Source organism: Acipenser ruthenus, chromosome 25 (assembly GCF_902713425.1).
Source record: "Acipenser ruthenus chromosome 25, fAciRut3.2 maternal haplotype, whole genome shotgun sequence".
Lineage (NCBI taxonomy): Eukaryota > Metazoa > Chordata > Actinopteri > Acipenseriformes > Acipenseridae > Acipenser > Acipenser ruthenus.
This window is the reverse complement of record NC_081213.1, coordinates 26,211,918-26,236,356: the sequence shown is the minus strand read 5'-3', so window position 1 is coordinate 26,236,356 and position 24,439 is coordinate 26,211,918. Positions and strand designations below refer to the sequence as shown.

The window sequence follows — 24,439 nt, the reverse complement described above, 5'->3', positions numbered from 1 at the left end:
CCCCCAGAACAGATTTGTTATGTGTGTTATGTTAATGGGTACATTGCAACGAAAACAGAGTCAGCACGCTATGATTGAAGTGCTATTATTCCTGTCCTTTTTTTTATTTTGACAAAGGTTTACAACAAAATTGTGTCGCTCCAGTGGGAAGGGTGTAGCAATAAAACCTTATGAATTGTTCCTAAACCTGTATGAGGGCAGGTTCAGCACACATTGGGTGCATGTCCTCCGCAGGCTATTCTTGCGGCCTCTGGCAAAGCTTGATCCATGGTACACATTTTTCAAAATTAGTCTTTGGTTTGGGGAAAGAAATACAATGTATACCACCTTTCAAATGCTCTGGTTGCCTTGAATCGCTGTTAGAAGTCCACCGGGGGCTGCCCTAACAACTAAATAAACTTCCTCTGCAACAAGTAGGCTACCGTGAGTAAAACATGCATTGCATTAAAAGGGGTGTTTGTTTACAACGACTTTGTAAAAATCATATTAGAATGACATCACATGCTACTGCTAATACATAACAGAATCACCATGGGTTTAAAATGGACAGAAACTCATTATTCATTGCTTAGCATGCTTGCAGTAAATTGGCATGTAGGATTAAGGAAAGCACCACAATCACATATCACCCAATGTGTGTAGTTTTACTTTGTTTTCTTATTTTTACAAGTATAATTTATGTTAGAGGGTAGAAGTGTTTACAGCTTAGAATATTCTTCAAGGTCTCTTAAAGTTGATTCATAATGTTGTACAACTGTACTGAAGAATGGGGTGCCAAACACCTGGCAAAGAGATTCAGTTTTTGTGATGCAAAGTTTGTTTGTTTTACTGACAAAATGTATACCTTCTAAACTAAAACAATATAAAAATACATTAAGTTCATTTTATTTGTTGATGTAAGGCAATGGGGCCTCCAGAATGTGAACAATAAGCAGGAGTTAGCCTTACTAAACATCAAAGAAATCTAAGCACACAATATTTGAAAGAAAATGATGTATTGTTGGTTTATTTTTAAGATGGCTAACTGGTATATTCTAACTTGTTTGGAAATTCTTGCTCTGTACCCGTTTATAATTTAATTTTTATCTGCATGTGTCCGCACACAATTGTTTGTATAAAGCAAACCGTGCAGGGGGAGCGGTGAAGCCCTTGAGCGACTGATATATGAGCAAATTCATATGCATACACAAAGGCACTACTATAGCTCCATGCACAAGTCAAATGATTCTCCACATATATTTATTATCTTTAACAGTGCAGGTGGGTTTATTTTTGGGTGTCCATCATTATACAAAACAGGACAGAAAGAAAGGGGGAGCAATAAATCCACTTTTAATTACCACACTCCACCACCCATACCAAACCCACTATATATATATATATATTCAGATAAAACAAAATTCAGATAAAAGCTTTTGTTAAAAACAAAAAAGTAGTGTTCTTTTTTTTCTGAATATGACCCAAAGTCACTGAGGTGTAAATTTCTAATCCTCTAGTTTCTGTACTCATCTCCGCAATCACCAATTACTGCAATTAGGTCCTTGGAGCGGCTCAGAACACTTTCGATCTTGCTGATGTCATTGGCAGAGAGGTTGACCTCAAAGCTCTTCAGATTCTCCTGGATGTGCTCAGCTCCTGGCACCCCGAGCCGGCTGCCCACGATCACTCCGCCCACCGCCGGCATGTCCAGGATGTACTTGATGGCCACGTTGACGATGGTGCAGTGCTGAGACCGGGCGACAGAGTCCAGGCTGCCCAGCAGCTCCTGGAAGAGACCCCAGCCACCCCACATGTTGATCATGTTCTTGTATTTGCTCAGAGATGCAGTCTTGAGCTCTCCTTGGCCCCTGGGCTCTGCAGCCCCCAAATACTTCTCACTGATGAGACCCCCACCTTGAAGAAGCAAAAAACAAATCTTACTGTGAGATGTACTACGTTCTTTACTATCTCAAATGAGCTGACCCTTTTTCAGAGCAGACGGGTGCTATTATTATCACTACCTGAGAGGGTTCATTAGAACTTACCCAGAGTTCCATAGGCGAGGAGTTGAATTCCCTGTGAATCGCAGAACTGAGCCATTTTCACCATTGGCCGCCTGTCAATCAGGGAGTACTGGACCTGATTGCTGGAGATGCGGATTCCTTTGCCAGTGATTTCCTCCAGTCTTTTTGTGTCAAAGTTGGTCAAGGCAAGTTCCCCTAAAGAACATTAATACAAAAGTTGTTTTTCAGTTTTGTTTGTTTGTGGCGTAACAGCTAAAATACAAGTCTACAAAAAGCCTGTATTGTAGAGGATGTGAGTTACTAACACTGAGACCAAGCAAACTTGTGTTTCTTGAGTCCTGAGTCTCAGGACTGTAAATACTGGTTCGCCCACTGTATTTAGCTGTGCAGAAATGCTGATCATCTATGTTACAGGGACTAGGACAATATGTACATACGTATCACCCCCTCTTGTTGGAGATCTGAGAGATGTCCCAGTGCTTCCAGGTACCTCTTGTCACTATAATCCCACCAGTGAAACTGCAAACAGTCCAGGCTCTTCACTCTCATTCTCTTCAGTGACTGCTGGATAGCTTTCTCGACCACCTTTAAAAAAAAACATACTGGCGTTAGGAATCTTACTGTGGCCATATTCAAATCAGCGTTGTACACAACAAGGGGCCCTGATTCATAAAACTCGTGAGTTATTTAATGAATGTTTTTACAAATAAAATACAGTTTGATATTCATTGTTTTGGACTGTTTTTGGCTTTGTTAAGAATTTCAGGGAAAATCTAAAGCTTTTTTTTGTTCATAAAAACAGAGCAAAATCAGAGTTTTGTGAACAGGGCCTGATTGTGGTTTCACTCGATGTCGTGCATTGTAACAGATGGGTTTGTGCGTAAACAATGCTGAATGTTTCTTTTTTTCTGCAGCAGCATTAATGGTTTATGTTCAAGTCAATGCTATATACCTTTTATACCCCCCCCCCCCCCCCCAACCAAGCTGAGGCCTATTTGTTTTCTCAGGAAAATAAGTGATGATGCGGTCCTTCTTGTTCCTAAGCAAAGGACAACCTACAGCTAGCCACCTTCAGAACATCTAGTCACACAGGGTGGGCCTGGAGCTTTGTGGGCCTGCGCCACAGCACACTGAAGAAAGGTTTTGAGGGGAGAGGGTGATAGTTTACAATAGTCAGTCTCTCTCACAAATTTATTCATTGGTACCTGGGTGAACCCCATAATGGTTTGCTGCAACTAAACAACATGGTGAAAGCAAAGCATATTAAAAGCACTGTGTAAGCATGGTCAAGCTCCTTGCAAATTTATCACAGGACATTTTTATATGCGAAATTCCACTACCTGCATTGACCTTCCCTTTAGGTTGGTGTACACAATTATGTTGTGCGATTAATGTTCTGCATTCCAATCTAATCCCAGATGAATTCAGTTTAACTCCCTGAAATCCTAAATCATGATAAAAAAAATAAAAAAAACACGATCCCTGTTCATGACATCATTAAATTGGAAGTCTCACTGGACTGCAATAGGTCCGGATCATCTGAACTGTTTCTTTGCGGGTTACAGAAATATAAAGTAAAGCACATTTGCAGTATAATTAACCACTGCTATTATTATTATTATTATTATTATTATTATTATTATTATTACATACGTTTCTGCTCATAGGCCCGGGGTGGGGCACCCACTTGGTCAGACCCTGGATTCCTTTCAGAGCTTCTTCTCCTTTTCTGGTTTTCAGCTGAACAATGATAAATGGGTTTAAGTGTTTGAAAATATTCAATACTACAGACAGTATAATAGCATGGAATACTCATTATCAATACACAATTAATTCAATACATTCACCAGTGCCAGAAACCATCTTAAAAGTGAGCACAGACTGAATACTACAGTTCCATTCTTTACAATTCTCCAGCAGTCACGACAAATCATAAAAAAAGGAAAAAGAAATATAAATGCATCTATTGACAAAACGTAATGTTTTGTAAATTAAATATGATTTTAAACAAAGATTTAAGGTCATTCTTGTGTTTTGCAATACCCTTGTCAACTTTGAGAGCTTAGACTGATCTGTACACACTGGGGTGTGTGAGAACAAAGTATTTTTACTTCTCATATTTTTTGGTCTATACTGAATTACTGACACTCATTATATATATATATATATATATATATATATATATATATATATATATATATATATATATATATATTACTGTGCCTTTTGTGTTTTCTAAATGTTGCCATGTCTATGTAATACCCAGGTCTAGCTTAACACTTGTAACATCGACCTTACTTTGTAAACAATATTGCAATACAGCTTCAGCGACCACATCATCTATAATGAGCCTTTTGTTCACTAAGCAAGGTCATTAGGCCCATCATGGATAGAAATGTCCTATATTGAGGTTTGAAGAGATTTTTTTTTTCTTTTTAATTAGCAGGAAATAGAAAGCATAATCTTGTAATGTATAAAATCATTACCTCTGCAGAACTCCATTATTTTTAATTGAATGGACCTCAGAAGTGACCTAATTCATTCAGTCAAGTCTTTAGAATAGAAAAGGTATTTTTAAATGATAGCTACAGTAGTAACTCGCTATAAATCACACCACAGCCTCTCAAGTGAAAGGGGGACAAAGCCTGTTAATTCAATTACAAATGAGTTACTGCCATTGGCATTGTGCAGTGAATTGATGCCTCACTAAACTTGCAACATCGATATTTAAAACTGTAGCTTTTCTCACTTCATATTCAGAATTGAACAATAAAGATTCAGATTCACTCTTGGTTACCACAGCAACCAGACAGAAGAAACGTGGAAACACAGTAATGACACTAAAGGGCATGAACTAAAAAAAAAGAAAAAAAAAAGAAACAGGCCAATCTGAAGTTACAGTTTACAAATGTTCTATTTATTTATTTTATTGACAGCAAGCTACAACACATACAAACAATAACCCAGATGAATGGAATAAAACAGTTCATGTGCAATATGAACTGAAGAGTACCAAGTCTCATGTTTTGCTAAGCCAATAGATATAGGAATTCCAACAAATGCATTTTACAAATTACCAATCAACCTATAAAAAGCAGTAGGAATCAATAATGGTATAAGAAAATGTTAATAGGGCTGATTGACAATGTAGACTATTGATGGAACATGTGTAGGTCCACACAGCTGTGAGTAAAGTAGCACATTTACTGCCTCCCATGTGGCTCTCTACAAAAACCTGTTGTGTGGGATTCATGTTTTCAAAAGGAATCACACTATTTTCACAGTGCTGTTATTGTTTAATTCAGGAAGGGTGCAACGTTTAATACTGTACAGTATCTAGGCACATGTTATTCATTTGTGTAGGTTTGTAATAAATGCACCCCAGCAATCACCTGGTGTCTCAGTCACTCCTTGTTTATTATGTGGTAGTGGAAGCCTTTTGCAATTCCACTATACTTTTTTTAGTATTGATTTGATGCTATTTAATAAACAGCCAGTGCATTCTAAAGTTACTTCTTTGATATAGCTACTATTTTTTCTCCCGAGGCAGTTGCATCTGCTTAGTATTTCTTGCAGTGAAGAAGGGTTCCACAGAGATCCCATCTCACAGCAGAGAAAGGTCTCAGAGCTCATGTATGCCCTGCAGCATTCCTGCATTCGGAGGTCTTCCAGCTCCAGGGTCAAACCATTACAATGAGCAGCAGTGTGGTGTAGTGGTTAGGGCTCTGGACCGGAGGGTTGTGGGTTCAATCCCAGGTGGGGAACACTGCTGCTGTACCCTTGAGCAAGGTACTTTACCTAGATTAGGTAATTGAGGCTGTCTGATGACCAGACTCTTCTCTGAGGCACAGACAGAAGATTTTGTGCATGACGTGCATGATACTTTTGTAATGTGATCTACAATCCCATCTAAAGTAAAAAAAATTACCACGTGGATAATTTACCTGGCTGGAAAAGGCTCAGAATATATCTTCTGCTGGTCCATAAATATCCGCCATGTCAAAAGTGGTCAGCCCAGCATTTATATAGGCATCCATGGCATTTACTTAAAGAAGAAAAATAACATATTACAGCTAGATCTTATTGCAGAACACTCTCGAATACTGTAATACAGATTTTCAGAAACTTGCATTAATAATAATAATAATGTACCATCCTTGATTTCATTTTTGGCGCAAATAGGTAAAAATACCTTTGAGGAACAAAGTTGTAGTTTATAATAGAAAATGACTATTTTGTGAATATTTATGTTCTTGTCATAAAACATTCTATCTAACAATCCTATCTCACATTCCTTGTGGATAAGGTCCCAAGCTATTAATCAAGGAAGTGCAGAGACAGTAATCTTTGTGTTATGGCCCAACAGACTGACCTTTTCCTGTAGACAGCACGAGAACACGCCTTCATTTTAAACAATATAACAACCGACCACCTGATTGCAGTGAAGGAGAAATGTAAGAAATCCTCAGCAGGAACACAAGCGCTATTAGTTTTACAAATCTGGCTTTATTCCTATAGGGCTCTTTTGTATTGTTCCAGCTAAAACTCAGGCCACATGCCATACATGAATGTTAAATAGGCTTTATCACAGAGAGAACAGCGAAATAGGTACTGGCCCGCTTTGTAAAACTTTCAAGGGGAAAGCTTCTTTTGACATCACTCAACAGTTAAACATGATTCTTTCTTTAACCAATATAAATGCTTAGATCAGCAAATATCATGCATATCTTAATCTGTTTCTTTGCAGTTCTTTGTACCTGCTTTTGGAGTATCAATAGGCCCATGAGCCCCCGAAACCTGCCACATCCCATTTAATATTCTACAGATCTCAAGGCCCTCGGACAAGCGGACTTTGGGTACTTGTGCCATTGTTGTTGAGCTGTAAGAAATAATACAGTATTATTATCAAGGCACAGGTTATGGGTACAGTACATTAAGATCTGGTATACTGGTACATCGAAGAAGAATTCCTAATACCAAACTAATCATGTGTACTGGCAATGGGGACATTCCCTTTACAGCATTTGGTTTTGATAGTGTAATTAGGTAAGCAATGCCTCTTTCTATGCAAACAGAATCATTCAGGACAATCTATATATTCTACTACTGTGGACAATGTAAAAATACATGCTTTTTAACATAACACAAATGCAAAACCTTTGTACTCACCAGCAATATGTTTATCTGCAGTTTACTCAAACAGCCCAAATGGATCTGCCCTTACTTTACACACACATAAAGTTTTGTTTATGCAACCCTTGCATAAGTCTGCTACTTTACTTCCTTGATCAAGGCAAAATGTCCTCTCATTGGAGGGAGAAACCCTTTTTCATCCAATCAGCATGCAGTGAGGCGGAACCTCATGCACCTTTTCCGGCTGTGGTTCTATAACCTTTTTCTTGTCCATGTGGGGTAATTTTAGGGATCTATATAGTTTAGTGAAGTAGTGCAGTTGGTTCCAATATGTTCCTCCTGATCTCAGATCTCTTTGACAAATGCTGTTTTCTGTACTGCCATCCAAAACATGGAACGTGCACCTACAGCCCTAAACCCTGAGCTACAATCATGCCTTCCATTAATATTCATAACCCTCATCTACTGCAGGTAGTAATGGCAGGAAGCATGTTTAATTAGAGTGACAGAATGGTACAGTAAGAGCTTTAAAGAGGAGGCAGGTTCTGTGCCTGCAGCTGAAACTACCTTAAAGGAATGGAAAGCCGGCTGGAACACAAACAGGGTCGGTTTAAAAATATACTGGGGTAGCTGATGTCTTGATTTCTGGTGGACCCTCTTTGGTCATTACTATTATCAAGATGGGTCACTTCCAAATATGACATCTTGGAGACAGCTGGGGGACAGATCTTTTCAGGTATTAGGAGGCTGGAGCCACCAACCTTCCAAAACCTTTATCAATGTATCCCAAAGTACTTCAGTTTGACTGAGAGCCAGCAGTCCAAGGTTATATGCCCATTCTTCCTGAATTTCAAGTAGTTTTGCCTGCAATGCATACATTATACGATGGTAATGTGTATTTCTAAGATAACAATTCCCAGGTACATCATTTCAAATTAGTTTCAAGAGCCCTGTAGGGATTTTACACATCTACCTTGGTCAACCCTACGGATTTTTAAAAAAATTTTTATTGTTTGCACTGCAGTGTATGGCTTTATCAAAATCATTTTGAAGAGTCTAACTTCCTGCAGAGAATACAGAATAAAGCTGGAAAAAAGATAATTGTGTAAGTTGCCATGCCATAATTACAAAAAATAATACATTGCAATCTTCACAGTGAAATATCAGGACAGGCAGTACATGTTCTGTTTAATTCATTTTATTTCAGGTTTATCCATGTTTGGCCATTTGAAATCTTTAACTGGGGAAGCATTTCTTTCAAATGTGACTATAAGCAGCGGCTTTGCTATTAGAAAAAGTACATTGGTAGACATTTAGCGATTGTTTAAATTAATTCCAGTTCAGGGCCATGTTGAAACTATGCCCTTAATTATATCCAATTCAACAGTCCTGGCCGTTGTTTTAACCAGGTCTTAATAATATCCTATCCACAGCAACTAAGCAATGCCTAAGTATCATGTTTTGAAAATATGATTGTAAATGACGTGAATGACACGTGGTTTCAATGAATGTTGATCGTGCATTGTTTAGGTAGTGTAAATAATTTGTTTCAAGTGAATCAATTTTTTCTTTTTCTTTTTTGGTCAAAGAGTAATATTATAATCCAACCAGCAGATGTCAGCAACTTCCACGACAACATGATTCTCCGTGACCTAGTAGAGTTCATAGTTGCTGAAATATGATTGCTGGAAGATATTGTAAAACATAATGTTTATAGCAAATCTGATTTTAAATATGCAAACGAGTAAATCATTTTAGCGTTGGCTGAGTTTTTTTTATTTTTATATTGGTTGAAAATCTCTTAACCGATGTCCTGCCAACTCACAATTTTCCTTCTCCAAGGAAGTGGTGAAACATCCCTTGGACGGGATTCAACAGCACACATGCGCAAACACGCATGGCCCCATGGTATCTGAAGTCCTTCGCTTCTCCCTCAGCTGTACACCGTGACGACAGCAGGACTACGTCTCCCAGTGTTCCACATTTTTGTCTTGGAACCTTTCCCAATGAATGATCTCAGTAAAAGACTGCTGCAACTCCTCCAACTGGTTTAACCGAGAAAAGAAGCAGATGAGTTTAAGATCAGCAGCAACCATGAAACAGAATCTGCTTACTTCAGCTTGAAGAAGCTGATTATCTCGCTATGACAAGCAGGCGCGTTAAAATAAAACAATAATGCAGTACAAATACAGGAGACACTGGTGAATTAAATATTCCTGAAAGGGTTAGGTATAGAACTAGAAGTGGTTCTCCCGTCTCGATCAAGCCAGGATCAGCCGCAAGATGTCTGTGGAAGGGCAGGGGTACCCCGACTCGAAAGCGGTGTTGGAAGCCGCACCGGAGTGGTTGAGGACGGAGATCGAGAGGCTGTCCAGGGAGCTGAGCGAGACGACCCATGAGAAGATGCAGGCTGCGGAGTACGGGCTAGCGGTGCTGGAGGAGAAGCAGCAGCTGAAGCAGCAGTACGATGAGCTGGAGGCAGAGTACGAGACTGCCCGCCGGGAGCTGGATCAACTGCGAGAGGTAGGAGAACGGTTTTATACGGAACCTGAGCTATAACGTTTGAAATAATACTAATACCGAATGTACAGTTATAGCTCACAATAATACTGCAGTTATAGCTAATAATAATACTGCATTATAGCTGATAATAATTAATACTGCTGTGATAGCTAATACTGAGTTTGGCGTTTTTTTCAAATTCAAATTGTTGAACGAGATGTCAACGCCCGCGTCTGACAGTGAATAAATGTGACAGCAGACTCCTTTAAATGTTGCCACTTCGGCCTAAAATGTATCGGAGAAGAATAATTAAAATGTTTCAAAATAATTTAAGTACTATGTTTTTAAAATGTTTTAAGTCTTTAAAAATCTGACACTGACAGTTATCTGATATTGACAGGGGTATCCGCAAGTTACACCTTCATTGTTTACTAACCTGCAAATTACAATGTCAAATGCAAATAAATATAAGATTTGAAAAAGTTTAAACGCTTGGTTTAAATCTGTATTTGAGACTGTAGTTATATGGATATAGTCCCAAAGGTAAGATGCATGCTACCATGTTTCACTGCAGTACAGGTGTGCTACTGTAACTGTCATGTTAAAAATGATAAGTTTGTTATTTTATAACAGCAGCTTAAATTAATATGTGTAGGGCTACAGGATGACAATCGGTTGGGAAACTTAGAAATGAGATATTAAGGCCTGACAACAGTACATTTAATATAAGCCAACAGAATGGACTGTGTCGTTCTGAGGCGCTGCAACCATGGAAGGTATTCAAGGAATGCTGGCAGTTTCCCTGTAGGTGGATCACATGAAAGAGGACAGTGCAGCTTTGAATTATTATTTTTTGCTCCAAAAGATGGTTCACTGCTAGAACAGATGTTGATCATGTGATGTTGATGAGAAAAGTAGGTTAAGAAAAAAAGCAGAGATCAGTGCAGGCCACCTGAAATCACTGTAGACTGGGAGCAAGCTTCTGATTAAATTATAATTGGTTTCATTTTTGAAAATCTGCACAATAGAACCCAGGTATGCAAAGCAGTGTGGCTAATTTAGCTACAGTAAGCATGTAATGGCTCAAATTACTGCCCTCTCTGAAAATATAAGGAAATGTAATCTTTGTGTAATTTGTAACAAATTTGTGACTACAGTAGTTAAAATTGACATTACAGTACAATAAACAGTAGAAGCAAAATAAGTACTTTAGAATGAATTCTTCCAAAAACCTTTTGTAGCAAAACCAAATTGAAACAAAGAAGACATCATATGTCAGATATAGCGAAGGAAACCGATACAAGGGGGAAGCTGTCCTTCATTAGCTGCTATATCAGCGCATGGGACTTAAACAAACAGTTATTTCCTATTACATGACAGACCGTGTCAGAAACTTGATTTGAATTCTTCTTCAGAATGTCAGTACACCTTGTGTCTACAGCCTACAGCCAGCGAGGGCTGTTTTTGATTTGAATAGAAGCAGCCAGAAGACTAGAATGCAAGGAGTGTGTTTGTGTGTTTGTGTGTTAGTCATGAACACTGCCACAAGCTGCAGGCAATGACTTCAGCATTTCCATTTCCACTGCACTGCTGCAGAGTACAATTGATTGGTGCTCAGAGGGGCCAAGACTGCTTCCACACTGATTCATTTCCCAGGCATTCCTTTGGCTTCTCACATGTCTTGGACTGGACTGCAAGCAGTTGTTTGCCCAGTAACCAAGTCAACAACAGTGACTGTGTAGCAGGGAAAATGACTGGCCTTGAACCACTTTCTATAACGAACAGTATTTGAAAACTTTTTCTTAAAGGCCGCTTGAAAATAACTGCTGTATCAAGAGTTTCACTGCAAACTGATCGTGGGGTTAAACACGGTGGTAATATGGTAGAAATGTATTACCATATATAGTGTTCTGTCATTATGCTGTAACCGACTGTAGGACCAAGGTCACTTTTTAGAGTTCTGTTAATGTTTTTTTACAAAGTATTTAAACTTTGTTTCAAATTTATTTATTTATTTATTTATTTATTTATTTATTTATTTATATACATTAATGGGACCCATTCAGGACAGTTTTTAGTAAGCACATTGTAAAGCAAGAAAGTGTATTGCCTGAATGCCTCTGCTCATTTGGACTTTTCCCAGCCTGATTTACGTCATTGTATCTGCCTGAAATAGCAGACTAATGGACTGATGAGGCTCAGATTTGTTTCAAATTGCTTGATCATCCTGTATTAGCTGGGATTATTTTATTGAGGAAATGTTTCATAACATTAGCTATAGTTGTACTGTAATAAAACCATGCCTTTGATTTCAGATCTTGAATCTACAGGAGATTATTCAGACAGTACAGCAGATCCATTTTTTATTATGGTAACTGTTCTATGCTTGTAACTGCACAAGCGTGCCTGCACTGTACAGTGGCGTCTGTACAAGCCTTTTTGTTTATGTCAACGGAAGTAAACACAGCGCAGTTTTAAACATACCAGTCCTGGAGCCTCACGAGTGCAGCCAGCTGTCTGCTCGACCCCAGGGGCTTAATCAGTTGGGATTACAGCTAGTCTGATTCTGGGGTAAGGTGAGCCTAGGATAGGGCGCTGAGGCATTAGGAAGGACAAAAGCATGTGCTAAAAATAGCACGGTGCATTTGAGGCTTCCTGTTTTGTGTGAATCGATCTTTGATGCGGAGTCTGTGGGTACGTAGCAGGAATTGCATCTGCAACAATAGTGATGGTTGTTCTGTCTTGTACAATTAGCACTTTAAATTCGGTCCTCTTTACATCCATTGATACAGATGGGTTCTGCTGAAGCACAGTAAAAACCAGGGGCTGAGCTGGGATTTCAATTTGAATCCCTTGGCTCCCTTTCCTCAGTTATAATCCTTTTACTAACACTATAGACTGGATGTCTTTTAAATGGCATTGCCATGTATGCAATTACAGTAAGATCATCATGTTGGTATGACATTGCAGTTGGTTTTGCCTGTCATGTTTCTATGCATTGCTGAGCACATGCCACTGTTCTTCGGGTCAATGGAACACATTTGGCTTTCCAAATCCAATTTGTATTTCTTTTGTAGTGGCGAAAATGATAATGCCATTGATAATGATGTTTCTTTGTTTGGCTCATGAGTTCTCTGTTCATGAGGTTAAATAGGTACAGTGTTTGTCGATTGAAAGGGATTTGCCAGCCACCATTGAGAATGATTTCATCTGATCTTGTTCTTGTAGTTCTCATCAAGGATTAGTACCGGACTGATTCTGAAGGATGCAGAGGTATTCATATAAAAAAAAAAAAACACGTTCCACCTAATCCTGGGTATCACATTTATGGTTTATTGATGCTTCTTTATAGTGCCAATAGACCAAAACAACTATGATTCTCTCACAAACAAAGCCAAAAGATAAGTACAAAAGAAAATCAAAATGCTTTAAATCCACTGAATATACTGTAAACACAGAGACTATACGAATGCTTTGCATTGTCATGCTGTACTGTATCTTTAATGTCAGAAAGTCAGACCTGTCAAGATGGCATGCTGTTGAGTTCTCCCAGAGAATTGAATGTTTGATAGAAACCAGTAGGGTTCTCTGACCTCGTTCCTGCACACAGTAAACTCTCCAGTTTGTAAAGGCTTGTTTCTGCACATATTTGCCATGCTTTAAAAGGCCAGACGTCTCCCTTTGTACTGCAGTCATACTGAAGAAAAAGAGACGGGTAGGAAACACCATCAGCATACATCTTTGCAGGGCCCCCCAGACTCTAGTCACTTTTCAAACATGATACATATCTAGTGTGTAAGTGTAATCAAGTATTTGATAACACAGTAAGCATGTTCATTTTAAAGGGAAATTACTGAGTCTCAGTCAGAAGGTTACAAAAATGATTTGAAATGGTACGTTACCAGTCAAAGAGGTGGTGTAACCTACTGTACAGTAGTGGGCTTTGTTTCACATCCAGTACTATGCAGCATCACATGTTATAGGTCACTGTACAGTAGCAACCCTTTCTCTGTATGGAGCTTCAGCAGGTCTGTCTGCAGCAAAGGGCAGCAGAAAAAAATGAAGCCACAGTCTCTTACTGAAGTTCTTCTGTCATACAATTTGTCTGCTGTTGATCTGCATACCTAAGGTTTGTATTAAGTGTATAGTCAGGTCATGACCTTTTTTCAAGTTTTAAATTTTGCCTTTGTCTTTTTCAAGAACCAGTTTCCCCATCTTCCATATGTTTCAGAAGGGTTCCTTAAGTGCTGGAATCTATTCATTAGCAACTGGGTGCCCCTCTATGCACTGGCCTGGATTAATGGTTCCATCTGCTCAGGCATTAGTCCGAGGTCACTGAGTGTTTGTTCTGCTGTCCCCTCAGAACGGGCTGCCACCCCAGTGTGAGCTCCCAGCCCGAGCTGTGACTGTTGACCTTTACTGATTCGAGGCACGATGCACAGACCGCTGTGTGACTTTCAGAGACGGTGAATTACACCATCATCCACTGGAGAAGAATGCAGTAAGGCAGCTGTCTATAAAAGTTAGGGTCACATACTTAAAGATTATCCTAGCAATTGCTTATGAATAACTAGCACTCCAAAGAGTTTTTTTTTTTCCTTAAGCTTAACTTTCGTATTTAGATCCATCTTAATTTGATGTAGAATCAATAAAATACTAAATTACATTTTTAGAATGTATCATTTAAAGAGGGCTTTTTAAATTTTTTGTGCAGTTAGACTATTTTATTGATTAATAAAATGTGTTTTCGCCTTATAAAATACTGTAGTAAACATTGTTTAGTAGAATACTCCTTTGTATGGCTGTTTTCTGCAATCTGTGAGTCCCAAGAGAAAGGCCATAAAGATGTCAGGGCTTGTTAGATTAGTTTGGAAAAAGAAAACTAGGGGTATACAATTTTTATGCACTCCCATGAAATCAAATTACTGGAGTGTTTCTTCAAGTAAATAAACCTTCTCCTGCTCTCAAACCAAATGCTGTTAGCATGACAAGAGGAGCGGTGTTGATCGGGCCACTCTGGCATTGTTGAAGGTGTCAGTAAACAGTGAAGGCATTCACGTCTTTCCTTCTTGTTTTCATGCCTGTGAAAGAAAGGAATTGTGTGCTGGAATCTATGAAACAACCAATAGCAAATTTCTTAATGCATTGTGAAACTCCAAATAGGTTCTGGGTGTCTGTTGTTCAGTTTAGATACTGAGATTTAACAAGTCTTTGAATGCAAACCGCAACGGGTTAAGCAGGTGTGGCATTGTACTGCACAGTAGTTTTTTTGGGTTTTTTTTTAAATCTATTAGCCAAAAGCCTGCCGGTCTCATTTAACTTTTTGAGGTTACCTACTGTATTTGTATTTATTGTCTACTTGTTAAAGTCTTGGACTGCAGTGCTGTACCTTCCCTTAAGGTAAAATGAGTACTACAGTAATCAGGTGCTATTAGATCTTTTTGCAAAAATAAATTCATTCTGTTCAGCACTATTTTTATCCTTTTTGTAGAAAAAACAATTGCAGGAAAACAGAATGGATTGTTGTTTCCCAGGCTGATTTCCCTCTCATAAAACTTAGATTTATAATTGTGTTCTAGCACAACCCTTTGAGAATTATTTTCTTTCGTTCACCAGTCTTTTAGAATACTTTAGCCTTAAACATGATTTTATTCTTAATTGTACTGCAATTAGAGTTTAAGATGCTACCAGTCATAATTCTTTTGCTTGGTTGTTGCTGGGAAATCCAGAAATAATCTAAACCAATTATTTTGTGCTCAGTATCGTACCGTGGAAGGAATCAATCAGGTTTGTGAGATTATCGTTGCCTCAGTCTGTGCTTCTGTAAGACTTGCTGCAAATGTGCGGTCATGCCCACAATGCCCTTTGTTTTCATACACAGATGTGACGATTAATCTTGATTTAGAAGTTTTGTCTCTGACCAATTCCCTACTGTAGTGTTGTAGACAAATGATGCATTTGCATTGGTAATGCTGCCAGGCTGTGGAATGCTTTCACTGTGTTTGCCTCTGGCCAGCATGCCTTCTGATTTGCATGTTGATGAAAGAGGGGTTTTGTGTTTGGACTGGGGAAAGTGGTAGCCATGCAGAGGAGATGGCAGCTGTATGCTGGCGAGGCCTGGGACTAAAGAATCACGTCTTATTCTCCAGTTCCTTTCACACACAAGGAGGTCTGTGTTCTGAGGCCCTCGCCCAGGGATCTGTTCCCAGCCTGGGAGTTTATTAGCCAGTTGTCTCAGCCGGTGCCCTGCTCCTCCACGGTCTGCCCAGTTGTCTTCTCTCCTTTGTCAGCTGTGCTTGATTCAAGCCTTTCATCTGCACCCACCCCTGCCAGCTCACAGTGCAATTAAGGGGTAATCTTTTCTAAGTGGCACTAAATAAGGTCCTAAATCCCCTCCCCTAGGCCACAGAAGAGGATGAATCCCTGTCTGTCTGAAAACAGCTTATGAGTTGGGAAAACGGCCAGTGTGGTGGCTCCAGGGCAGTCTGCTTTGGGTGGACTGGAGGAGTAGAATTCTGAATTTTCACTTTCAGGAAGCAAGGAAACCCTGGCTATAGTGTTAGTAAAAGGATATAAAAATATTGCTGCTATACTTTGTAGCAAACCAGCAAGGCTGCTGTTTGCATAACAAAGAGTGATAATTAAAGTTATAAATAGCACTTCGGCTGGATGATGGAAACAGAGAGCCGCGTAGCTTTTATACTGAGTGAGTTAGACGTAGTGGGATTTGCAGTTCAAAACTGTTGTGGGTGCAGAGCAGTGAATAAGATGAGGCAGCTGTGCAGAAGAGTGCTGTACAGTAATGGATTTGAGCACCATCAATCAGTCTGTGGTTTGTTTCTATAGTATAGGAAGAGAGAGAAACAGATGCCCAAACCTGACTGATGTGTACCATCAGTGATGTTTCACCTTTAACAGACATCCCTTGGGGTGCTGGTATTAGCTGGCAACATACATATAATCTAAGAGATGACACTGCTGTGCTTGCTTTTAATTTAATTTCTGAGCTACTGTACGTCTGTGCTCATCCCCACAAAGCTCTGTAATATATCCTATTGCATGTAAAGAATATGCTCCCATTTTGCTAAAAGTATTGTGGCCGGCACAGCTGAAAGGCTGGTTAAAATGATTAATTCCGCGCCTCCATCTGCTCCCGTTGATATGTAAGGTTGACAGATTACAGAGCTGTACATTAGCTTTATTTGGTTTGCAAAGAGCACGATTATGAAGGGCAGTGAAATGGAGAAAGTTAATTCGATTTTTATCTTGAAATAGAAATAAGTGGATTTCAAGCCAGTATAATAATGTTTCAGCATTGTCTTTTTGACCTGACCCTGCTGAAGGGACTCTTGTTAACTGCCATTCTGACCACTACAGTTTGCACCTGAATTTGAACTTCTGTCAAACGAGAGCCAGCAATAAAAGTAAAAAACTTCACTTGAAACAAATAATATCTTGAATTACAGTAACTGTAGATGATTGAAATTAGGGAGTTATTGTATAGTCTTAAAGGAAATGCAACACAATATGCTTGGAAAAAAGACTTATTGAAATCTCTTCAGCCAGCGGCTACAGTTGTATTGTAAGGGGATATTTTTCAATAGTAACATAAGAAATCCGAAATATGCTTTGGTATTGATGCCTTCCCCTTGGATCCAAGCCACAGCATGATGTCTTTAAAGGAAATATGTCTACTGTACAGCTTAGGACCGCCTCTTGTCTAAATCTGGAAGTTGAGCTCATAGCAGTCGAACCCTAACCCCCTCCCTCTCCCCCTCATCACCCGCTTCAAGTTCAAACAGCACAGTCTGCTCGTTGTCTTGCAGTCATTGTTACCTCTGATTGCATACCGAGGCTGCAACCAGGGCTCCGTGCCACTCACACAAAAGCCTTTGTGTTGTTGCTGAAAAGTGTTTTGTAAGAAAACGGTCTGCCTGTGTTATGAACAGTTGCTTGACACTCGATCTATTGTTGCCAGCATCGACTCTGCTGTAATGCAAATCCCTGTTTGCAGTACTGTAGATACACTGTATGTTATTTCAGTTAGGTTATTTTAATTATCCTATGAATTAAGTGTCAGGCAAGGCTGATGCATCTTCAAAAAAAAAACTTGAAGGCAAGATGATCTACAGTAGGGAATCCAGTGATGTTGAGGGAAGACACAATTGAATCAACCATAGAGGATCCATTGAGCTATGAAAAATAGTCAGGATGTGGCTTGTACTGTATGTTACAGAAGCTGTCAATCACTTCTTTAAAAATACCTTTAATATATTTAGTTTTACAACCAAATATGAGAATGAAGCCAAACCACAGAAGAAGCAAGAAGAATTTTCTCTTTTGTTTTTCCTGATGACTAATATTAATTATTTTCATTATTTTTTTTTTTATACCCAGCTAAAATAATTACACAGAAAGGAACTGTGATGAGTAATTTCCTAATGGAAACGTGTGCGTGTCCGTCTTTGACAAATATCCCCTGGGACAAGTGCCGTTAAAGTGAAAGCGCGGTTCCGCTTCTCAAAAGATTTCGCTCTGCTGAAGATGATTGCATTGTACTTTGTTCATTGTTTTTAATTCCAGAGTTACTAACGAGTTTATAGTTGACTAAGGATTATGACTGTGCTGTATTATTTGTGAATTAATAAGTCAGCATTAAATCTTCAGAGCTTATCATTATGCTATTGCAAAGGTCTTTAAAGAATATTAGTAACCAGTACATGTGGCCTGCTGTTACAGCAACTTAAGTGAACTTGTGCTTGTAAAATAAATCTATAAAAGAGGACCTATGGATTTTGTATGCAGGTCCTGTCATGAATACAGTATCCATCTAATACTGTATCTACAGTATCTGCCTTTCAATTCTAAAGCCTTTTGAACAAAGGAAAGGTCATCTGAGACTTTGATTAATATTCGGTTGTTAATGAGGTTAAACAAAGTACCTAGTCATCAATCAAATGCCTTTGTTCATACATTAATATATTATACAGTACGTTGCTAAGCTCAGTGCCACAAAAAGGCTTGTACTGCAGTTTGATATCTACGTGCTACAGTATGGGTAGTACGGTATTTTAATATGGAGAACCTCACAGTGCTGTGTGACCTTCCCTTCAACCACCTCTGGCTTACAATCGTCTAAATAAAGCTTTTTAGCTGTGTTGAACTCTGTGAAGCTGGCTTTATTCATCCAGCAGCCAAGTATAAAATGAGAAATGACTTGAGTCATGGAAAAGCAGAAAGACTGCTCTGTGAGTGTGGTGAGGAGCGATAGCAAAGTGACGTGACCCCCACCCCCCTCTCAGCTTCCACCTCTGGTGATTGAATTATACAGTCTGGCATGTTGTAAAGCAGGTCCCCTGTTTCCTGTTTTCTGTTTTCTGCCACTTATTTAGAGGAGCAGGAAGCTGAATGTTGTCCTGTCAGGAGAAGGTTAGAATGAAGTTTGAGAGGATGTGTACCAAAGTGTGCTTCAGAATACAGCACAGAGGGAACTTGTCAGTGGAGTGCCCTTGACCCTCAGCATTCCAGTGTTTGCCAGGTCTTGTCTCTGAAATGTCCCTTTCTATTCCCATCTTAAATTCAATTGTAGTATTTTGTTTCCCGTATCTCTGCTACACTAAAGAGAGACACTCTTGCTGACAGCAATGCAGGACTAAGCTGCAGTGAAAGGTGACAAGAAGCGAGTGACTTGGGGCATCCAGAAAATGCCAAGCTGTGACAGGGACTCCCCACTTGAGTTCTGGAGTGCCCTTGGCATGATTTCTGCTCTGGTGTGGTTAGTGTTTAATGAAGGTAAGAATCAAAGTACAGACTTTCCCAACGCTGTTAGCAATAGATGTCCTGGCCTGAAATTCTGTGAGGCATTCTTTGTGGCACATATTCAGTAGTGAGTGGATGCCACAGAATCCCAGTACTGTCCCCTTGTTTTCCCTTAAATGTCTGTATTACAGAGAATATAGATCTGGCTGCTGGAATGTGGCAGTCTAAATAACAATGCAGACCTGAACTTCAAATTAAAGGGACGACGAAGAACCAAACAGGGTTATTTTTGTGCCGCCTGAAGCACGTTGTCTGTTCCAGTCAGGCTCACTTCGCATATTTGTTTGCAGGAATCAGTTGTGGTTATGGTATCTTCAAAGATCCTCAAAGCAGTACATCTACAGTACGTTGGCTCATACGGAATAAAAACAAACACAAAGATGGAGGGATTGGTGGGATGTTCTTACTGATTTGCATAAAAAATGAAGACATTCATGAACAGGTGGCAGATGCCCCTACCCGAAGATTGTCTCCTGTCATTTTTAAAAGTTTCAAAGGGTGAAATGGACTGCACCCATTCATTAGCGATGGGGGGTTGTAGCAAGCCATTAAGAGTAATTACACATCTTTGTTTTAGCACAGCCTTCCAAAGGGAGATAAAGACAAGATTGATTGATCATTTTATTATGTCACCTCTGGGTGATTAATTTTCTTGCAGAACTAGAAAGGGGTAGCAGAAATATAATGGAGAAATTGTGCACCCAGCTGTGAAGTACTGTGGTAAGACAGTCCTATTATTTTTGTGATTGGCATCCTTATTCACACAGAAATACAGTTTGTATGTTCTGTGTTTTTAATTGCTGGATATGCCCAGATAAAAAATGATATAAAATGATCATAGGCTAATTGCATCATCTATTTTCCTTTGCGCTTTCAGAACCATGCTGAGGGCAAGCTTTATAAACTCCCTGTAATTCCCAGCGTTTGCCTCGGCTCCCAGGAGTTACTTGGAATCATTTGGGGATTTGAGACTTGAGTAGCTTAATAAAAACAAACTACAGTACTGAATTTGTGAATCATAATATAATATAATATGTAATTTTGGAATCCATTTTGCTACTGCTGTTATACTCTACAGTGCATCTGTGTATTGAAATGATGTGAGCATTATAAAAACAAGAATGACCACAAATGTGCATACTATATATACTGTAGACAACACCCCCCCCCCCCCCCCCCCAGCTCTTAAATGGTTTGAAGACGGTGTACTCGAGGAGCCCAGAATTGTTCAAATGCTTCCTCAATCCCAGCAGAGTGTTTTGTTTGTAGAGAAACAGCAGTCGTGGCTTCCATTCCCAGCTCCCTGTCACAGATACAATGTAAACCGAAAGATGCTGGCTGGCTGTAGAAGCATGAGGTCCAGAAACCACAGAGCTGTGGAACTTTAGACTGCTCCAGACAGCTATGCGCTCGTTTTTTAAATCGGTGTACTGTAGGATGGCAGCATTTTTACTACTGAGTAATGTGATCCACACAAACAAAATGCTATTGATCGCCAACACAAAAGGCGGTCCGTGTTCTTCACTCAGCCTCCATTTTGATGCATTGTTACAGTATCTGTAACTACTGTAGCACTTCTAAAGTGCTGCCAAATGAGGGACTGTATGCCATTGTCATTGCACAGTGTAGTACAGAACGGAAAAGCATTTTCCCTACCAATCAAAGTCTGGCATTCAATGAGGTACTTTTAAATGTATCAAGTTAAAAAATATTCTGAACAGAAATAAAATGTGGAATTCTGACCTCTTTCTCCTGTTAACTTTTCCTCATTGCATTTACAGAAGGAATTACTGAAATTCCAAAAAAAAAAAAATTCAAATTTATTGGAATAAATTGCTACAGTAATTTACCATACGTAGGCAGGGCGGGGTTTACATTGTTTACCCACTGTAATTAATGTACAGTTTTTTTGATGGATACTGTACAATCATACTAGAAATACAAGCCATCCAAAACCACACACATTAATCATTGTAATGTTACTTCTGCTAATACAATCGCTGAGACTATATTTATTTATGTTTGAAGTTGATTAAAAAGAAAAAGCCTGTTTCTATTGACAGTCGCTACACAGGAATCCAGATCAGCATTACTGCTTTATGGCTGTTTTTCTAGTCTGTCACGTCTGTGTAGGGTGGAGGCAGAATGAAAGGAACCAGTCTTTTGTTGATGATTAACAAAACACCCAGGTCTTCCTAATACCCCCTTCACAGAATAAAGAAAGCAAAAGGAAACGACAGACTGCCCTGAAGGGTGCACAAATAAATACTACAAACCTGGAAGGGAAACTAAACGCGAGCATGTGGCTGACTCTATTTTAACAGTCTGTTACTGTAGCTTGTTAACTAGGACATTGTGAAATTACATCTGCTGTATCCCTGGTTTAAACTACCACTAGTGAGCCCCTCTGTTAACTAGTAGAATATTTTCCATACAGTTCACGGGGCTATACAAGTTTAACACCTAACCTGGCTTAAGTGCTACATAACATACAGTTAAATGTATGCAGAGGACAGACTACCCTTATGGATGCAGTAAATGTTTGAAGATTAACAACCCAGACATTCCAATAATTCACACATCCGGTCTAACTTCAGGTGAGGTGTTGAGTTGTGTGAATTCTCAGTGAAGGAAAGTGTTAATTAATGTTTCCTCACTTCATTAACACCTTGCTTAGTTTGAGTTTAGTGTAAACTGTGCTGTAAACCTGGACAGGAAGTATCTCTGAATGATTTTATGAAGACCTATCTCAAAATCCTGTGGATTGTTTTTAAGAGGCTTAGGAAAACATTTCATGAACAAGTACCTTTTAAATAGTAGGGAATGTCTTCAAAAACCCCAAACAAGCAAAAAGTACCTTCCTTAATCTTCATGAAAACACAGATCTTGATGGTAAAGGACTGCTGGTGCTGTGCAGTCCGAGGGAGAAAAAAAAGTCTTACTGCCACTGCAGAGAAAAAATGTTTGATTGGCAAAATCACAGGAATGCCGCAGTGCTGCACAACCTGCTGTGTATAAACCGAGTGGTATAGCCTCTTATTACCCGAAACATCGGTGTCTCTCTTCATTAGCTTGTATTGTGGTTGAAAGGTAACTGCCGCATGATGCAGTGTACAGTATGTGACAGATCTGAGATTCGGTAAGCTACAGACCTTCACTGCACTATGATGGAAACATGTTTATTGATCAGTGTGCTGGAAACCCTGTTTGTTAATGGATAGAGTGAGCTGCAGGCTGGGTGCAGAGCACAGTCAATGCATCTGGCAATCAGAGTGCTTTCCAATGAAGCAGCAGAGTGCCGGAATGCAACCCGCACAGAAAGAGCAAATGAAGGTCACAAGAAACTGAAGAAATGGCATTTTCTGTTGGAGCGCAGTAGCATTGTAATTATATGTGCGAAAGCACGAAGCAGGGAGCGCAGGCTTTGACGCATTGCCAACAAAGTGTGAATGTCAATACAGGAGGGGGTTGACTTCAAACCTGTTTCTTCACATCAAGTTTGCACTTCATGTCTGTTAGGGCATTAAACAAAACTGTTTGTTTTATTTTTGTATTCACAAAGGCATTGGTTTAGTTTGGCATAAATCCAAACCACTTAAATTACACACCACCTTCATGTGAATTCTAGGGTGTTGCATTTGTTCTAATTATCTGCCAGGCCTTTTTGCATTGAGCTGCTAGACATGGACTATAGCTCGACATGCCTTATATGGTAGGTATTTTAGTAATCGAAATAGTATTACATGGTACCTAAAACCATTTTGTCATATTTTATACAGTACTATACTGAGCAGTATCCAGAACACAAATACTGCCAGCTGCAAATAGCTATAAAAATCCACAGATGTTCCCAGAAGTCACAATGAGCTCATGCTGATAGCTGAGCTTGTTTTTCACATAGGATCAGTGGAGCCTGCTCAGCTTTAGATCAGATCCTGTAATAAGTGAACTATTTGTTTGTCCACAAGCACCTTTTAAAGTAATTCATTTGTCCAACCATTGCCTTCCGATGCTGGTCAGACTTACCAGAGACAAGAACTCTGTTAAGGAAGAGCAATGCAGTGGATTATTTGTTTTCTGCCAAGTGCAGAAGTGCCTGAATAAACCTGCTATTTCAAGTGATTAGCCAGCTAATGTACAGAACAAAACCAACCTAATGATAACACCTACTGTACAGTTCAAATCAATCACAGCAAACCTTTTATAATGCACAGTGGCATGTGCTCCAATACTGCATACAAAAAGAACATTATTGATTTTACTCTACACTATACACAACCAACTGTAATAGATAAATAATAACTGTAGTAGATAAATGTGCTGCTTCACTGTGCATCAAAAATAATGCTCTTCAACCCCCATTGATTTATCCTTGGAATTTAGTATAATGCTGGCAATGAAGAGAATCAAGTACTAAATGCAGAGCTTTAGGGGTGTGCTTTGACAAAACTCACTGCAGACTAAATCTGCCATTATTAAGACTAAAGTAAAGAAGCACTCATTGTAACTTCAAGAGGAACCAACACAACACAGCAAGCAGTTACAAATAGAGCAAGCTAAATGGGGAGACATTACTGTATCCCTGCAGTAAAAAGACACTTCACCAAGTGAAAGCATTCATCCCAAATGCTGACTGGATCTTGTGGGGGAGGGTGGATTCCTCATCAAAACATATGTATGTATTTTGACAAATAAACTAAGTTCCAGATGTTTAAGTTTATGTGGCCCCTGCTACAGAACAAAGGTCAATGTTGCGACTGGTCCTGTTTCTCTTTGGCTAAGTAAAGAAATGTAGGGCCTGTGATGTATTTAACCACACTCCACTCCTTGTTTACTGTGCAAAGCCCACATTTTAAATAGAAAACCCATTCCTTTGATGCTGTCCATTTCCATTTCTGGTGTGGGAAAACATGTACAAAAACACTTCAAATCCTGTGATTGAACAACCCTGCCATTATGGCAGATACAGAATAGAAATGTAG

At 39.3% G+C, this 24,439-nt stretch overlaps 2 protein-coding genes across 3 annotated transcripts in view; one reads left to right on the top strand and one right to left on the bottom strand.

Annotated features, from left to right (window-relative positions):
* Positions 1 to 19: 19 nt before the first annotated feature.
* Positions 20 to 7,291, bottom strand: LOC117963500 (uncharacterized oxidoreductase YccK-like). The gene is given in 7 exon segments (XM_034903759.2): positions 20 to 1,893; positions 2,025 to 2,198; positions 2,441 to 2,588; positions 3,657 to 3,743; positions 5,948 to 6,048; positions 6,761 to 6,882; positions 7,173 to 7,291. Coding segments are annotated over 6 exon segments (1,023 nt in total). The 5' UTR covers positions 6,873 to 6,882; positions 7,173 to 7,291; the 3' UTR covers positions 20 to 1,492.
* Positions 7,292 to 8,982: 1,691 nt separating this feature from the next.
* LOC117413644 (protein bicaudal D homolog 2-like) overlaps positions 8,983 to 24,439 on the top strand; it is a 46,461-nt gene continuing 31,004 nt past the window's right edge. Inside the window, exon 1 of one of the 2 annotated variants that reach the window (XM_034022878.3) lies at positions 8,983 to 9,659. In XM_034022878.3, coding sequence (XP_033878769.3) covers positions 9,420 to 9,659 — 240 coding nt within the window. In that variant the 5' untranslated portion in view covers positions 8,983 to 9,419. The remainder of the gene's footprint in view (positions 9,660 to 24,439) is intronic. The other variant, XM_034022879.3, reaches the window with a different exon arrangement.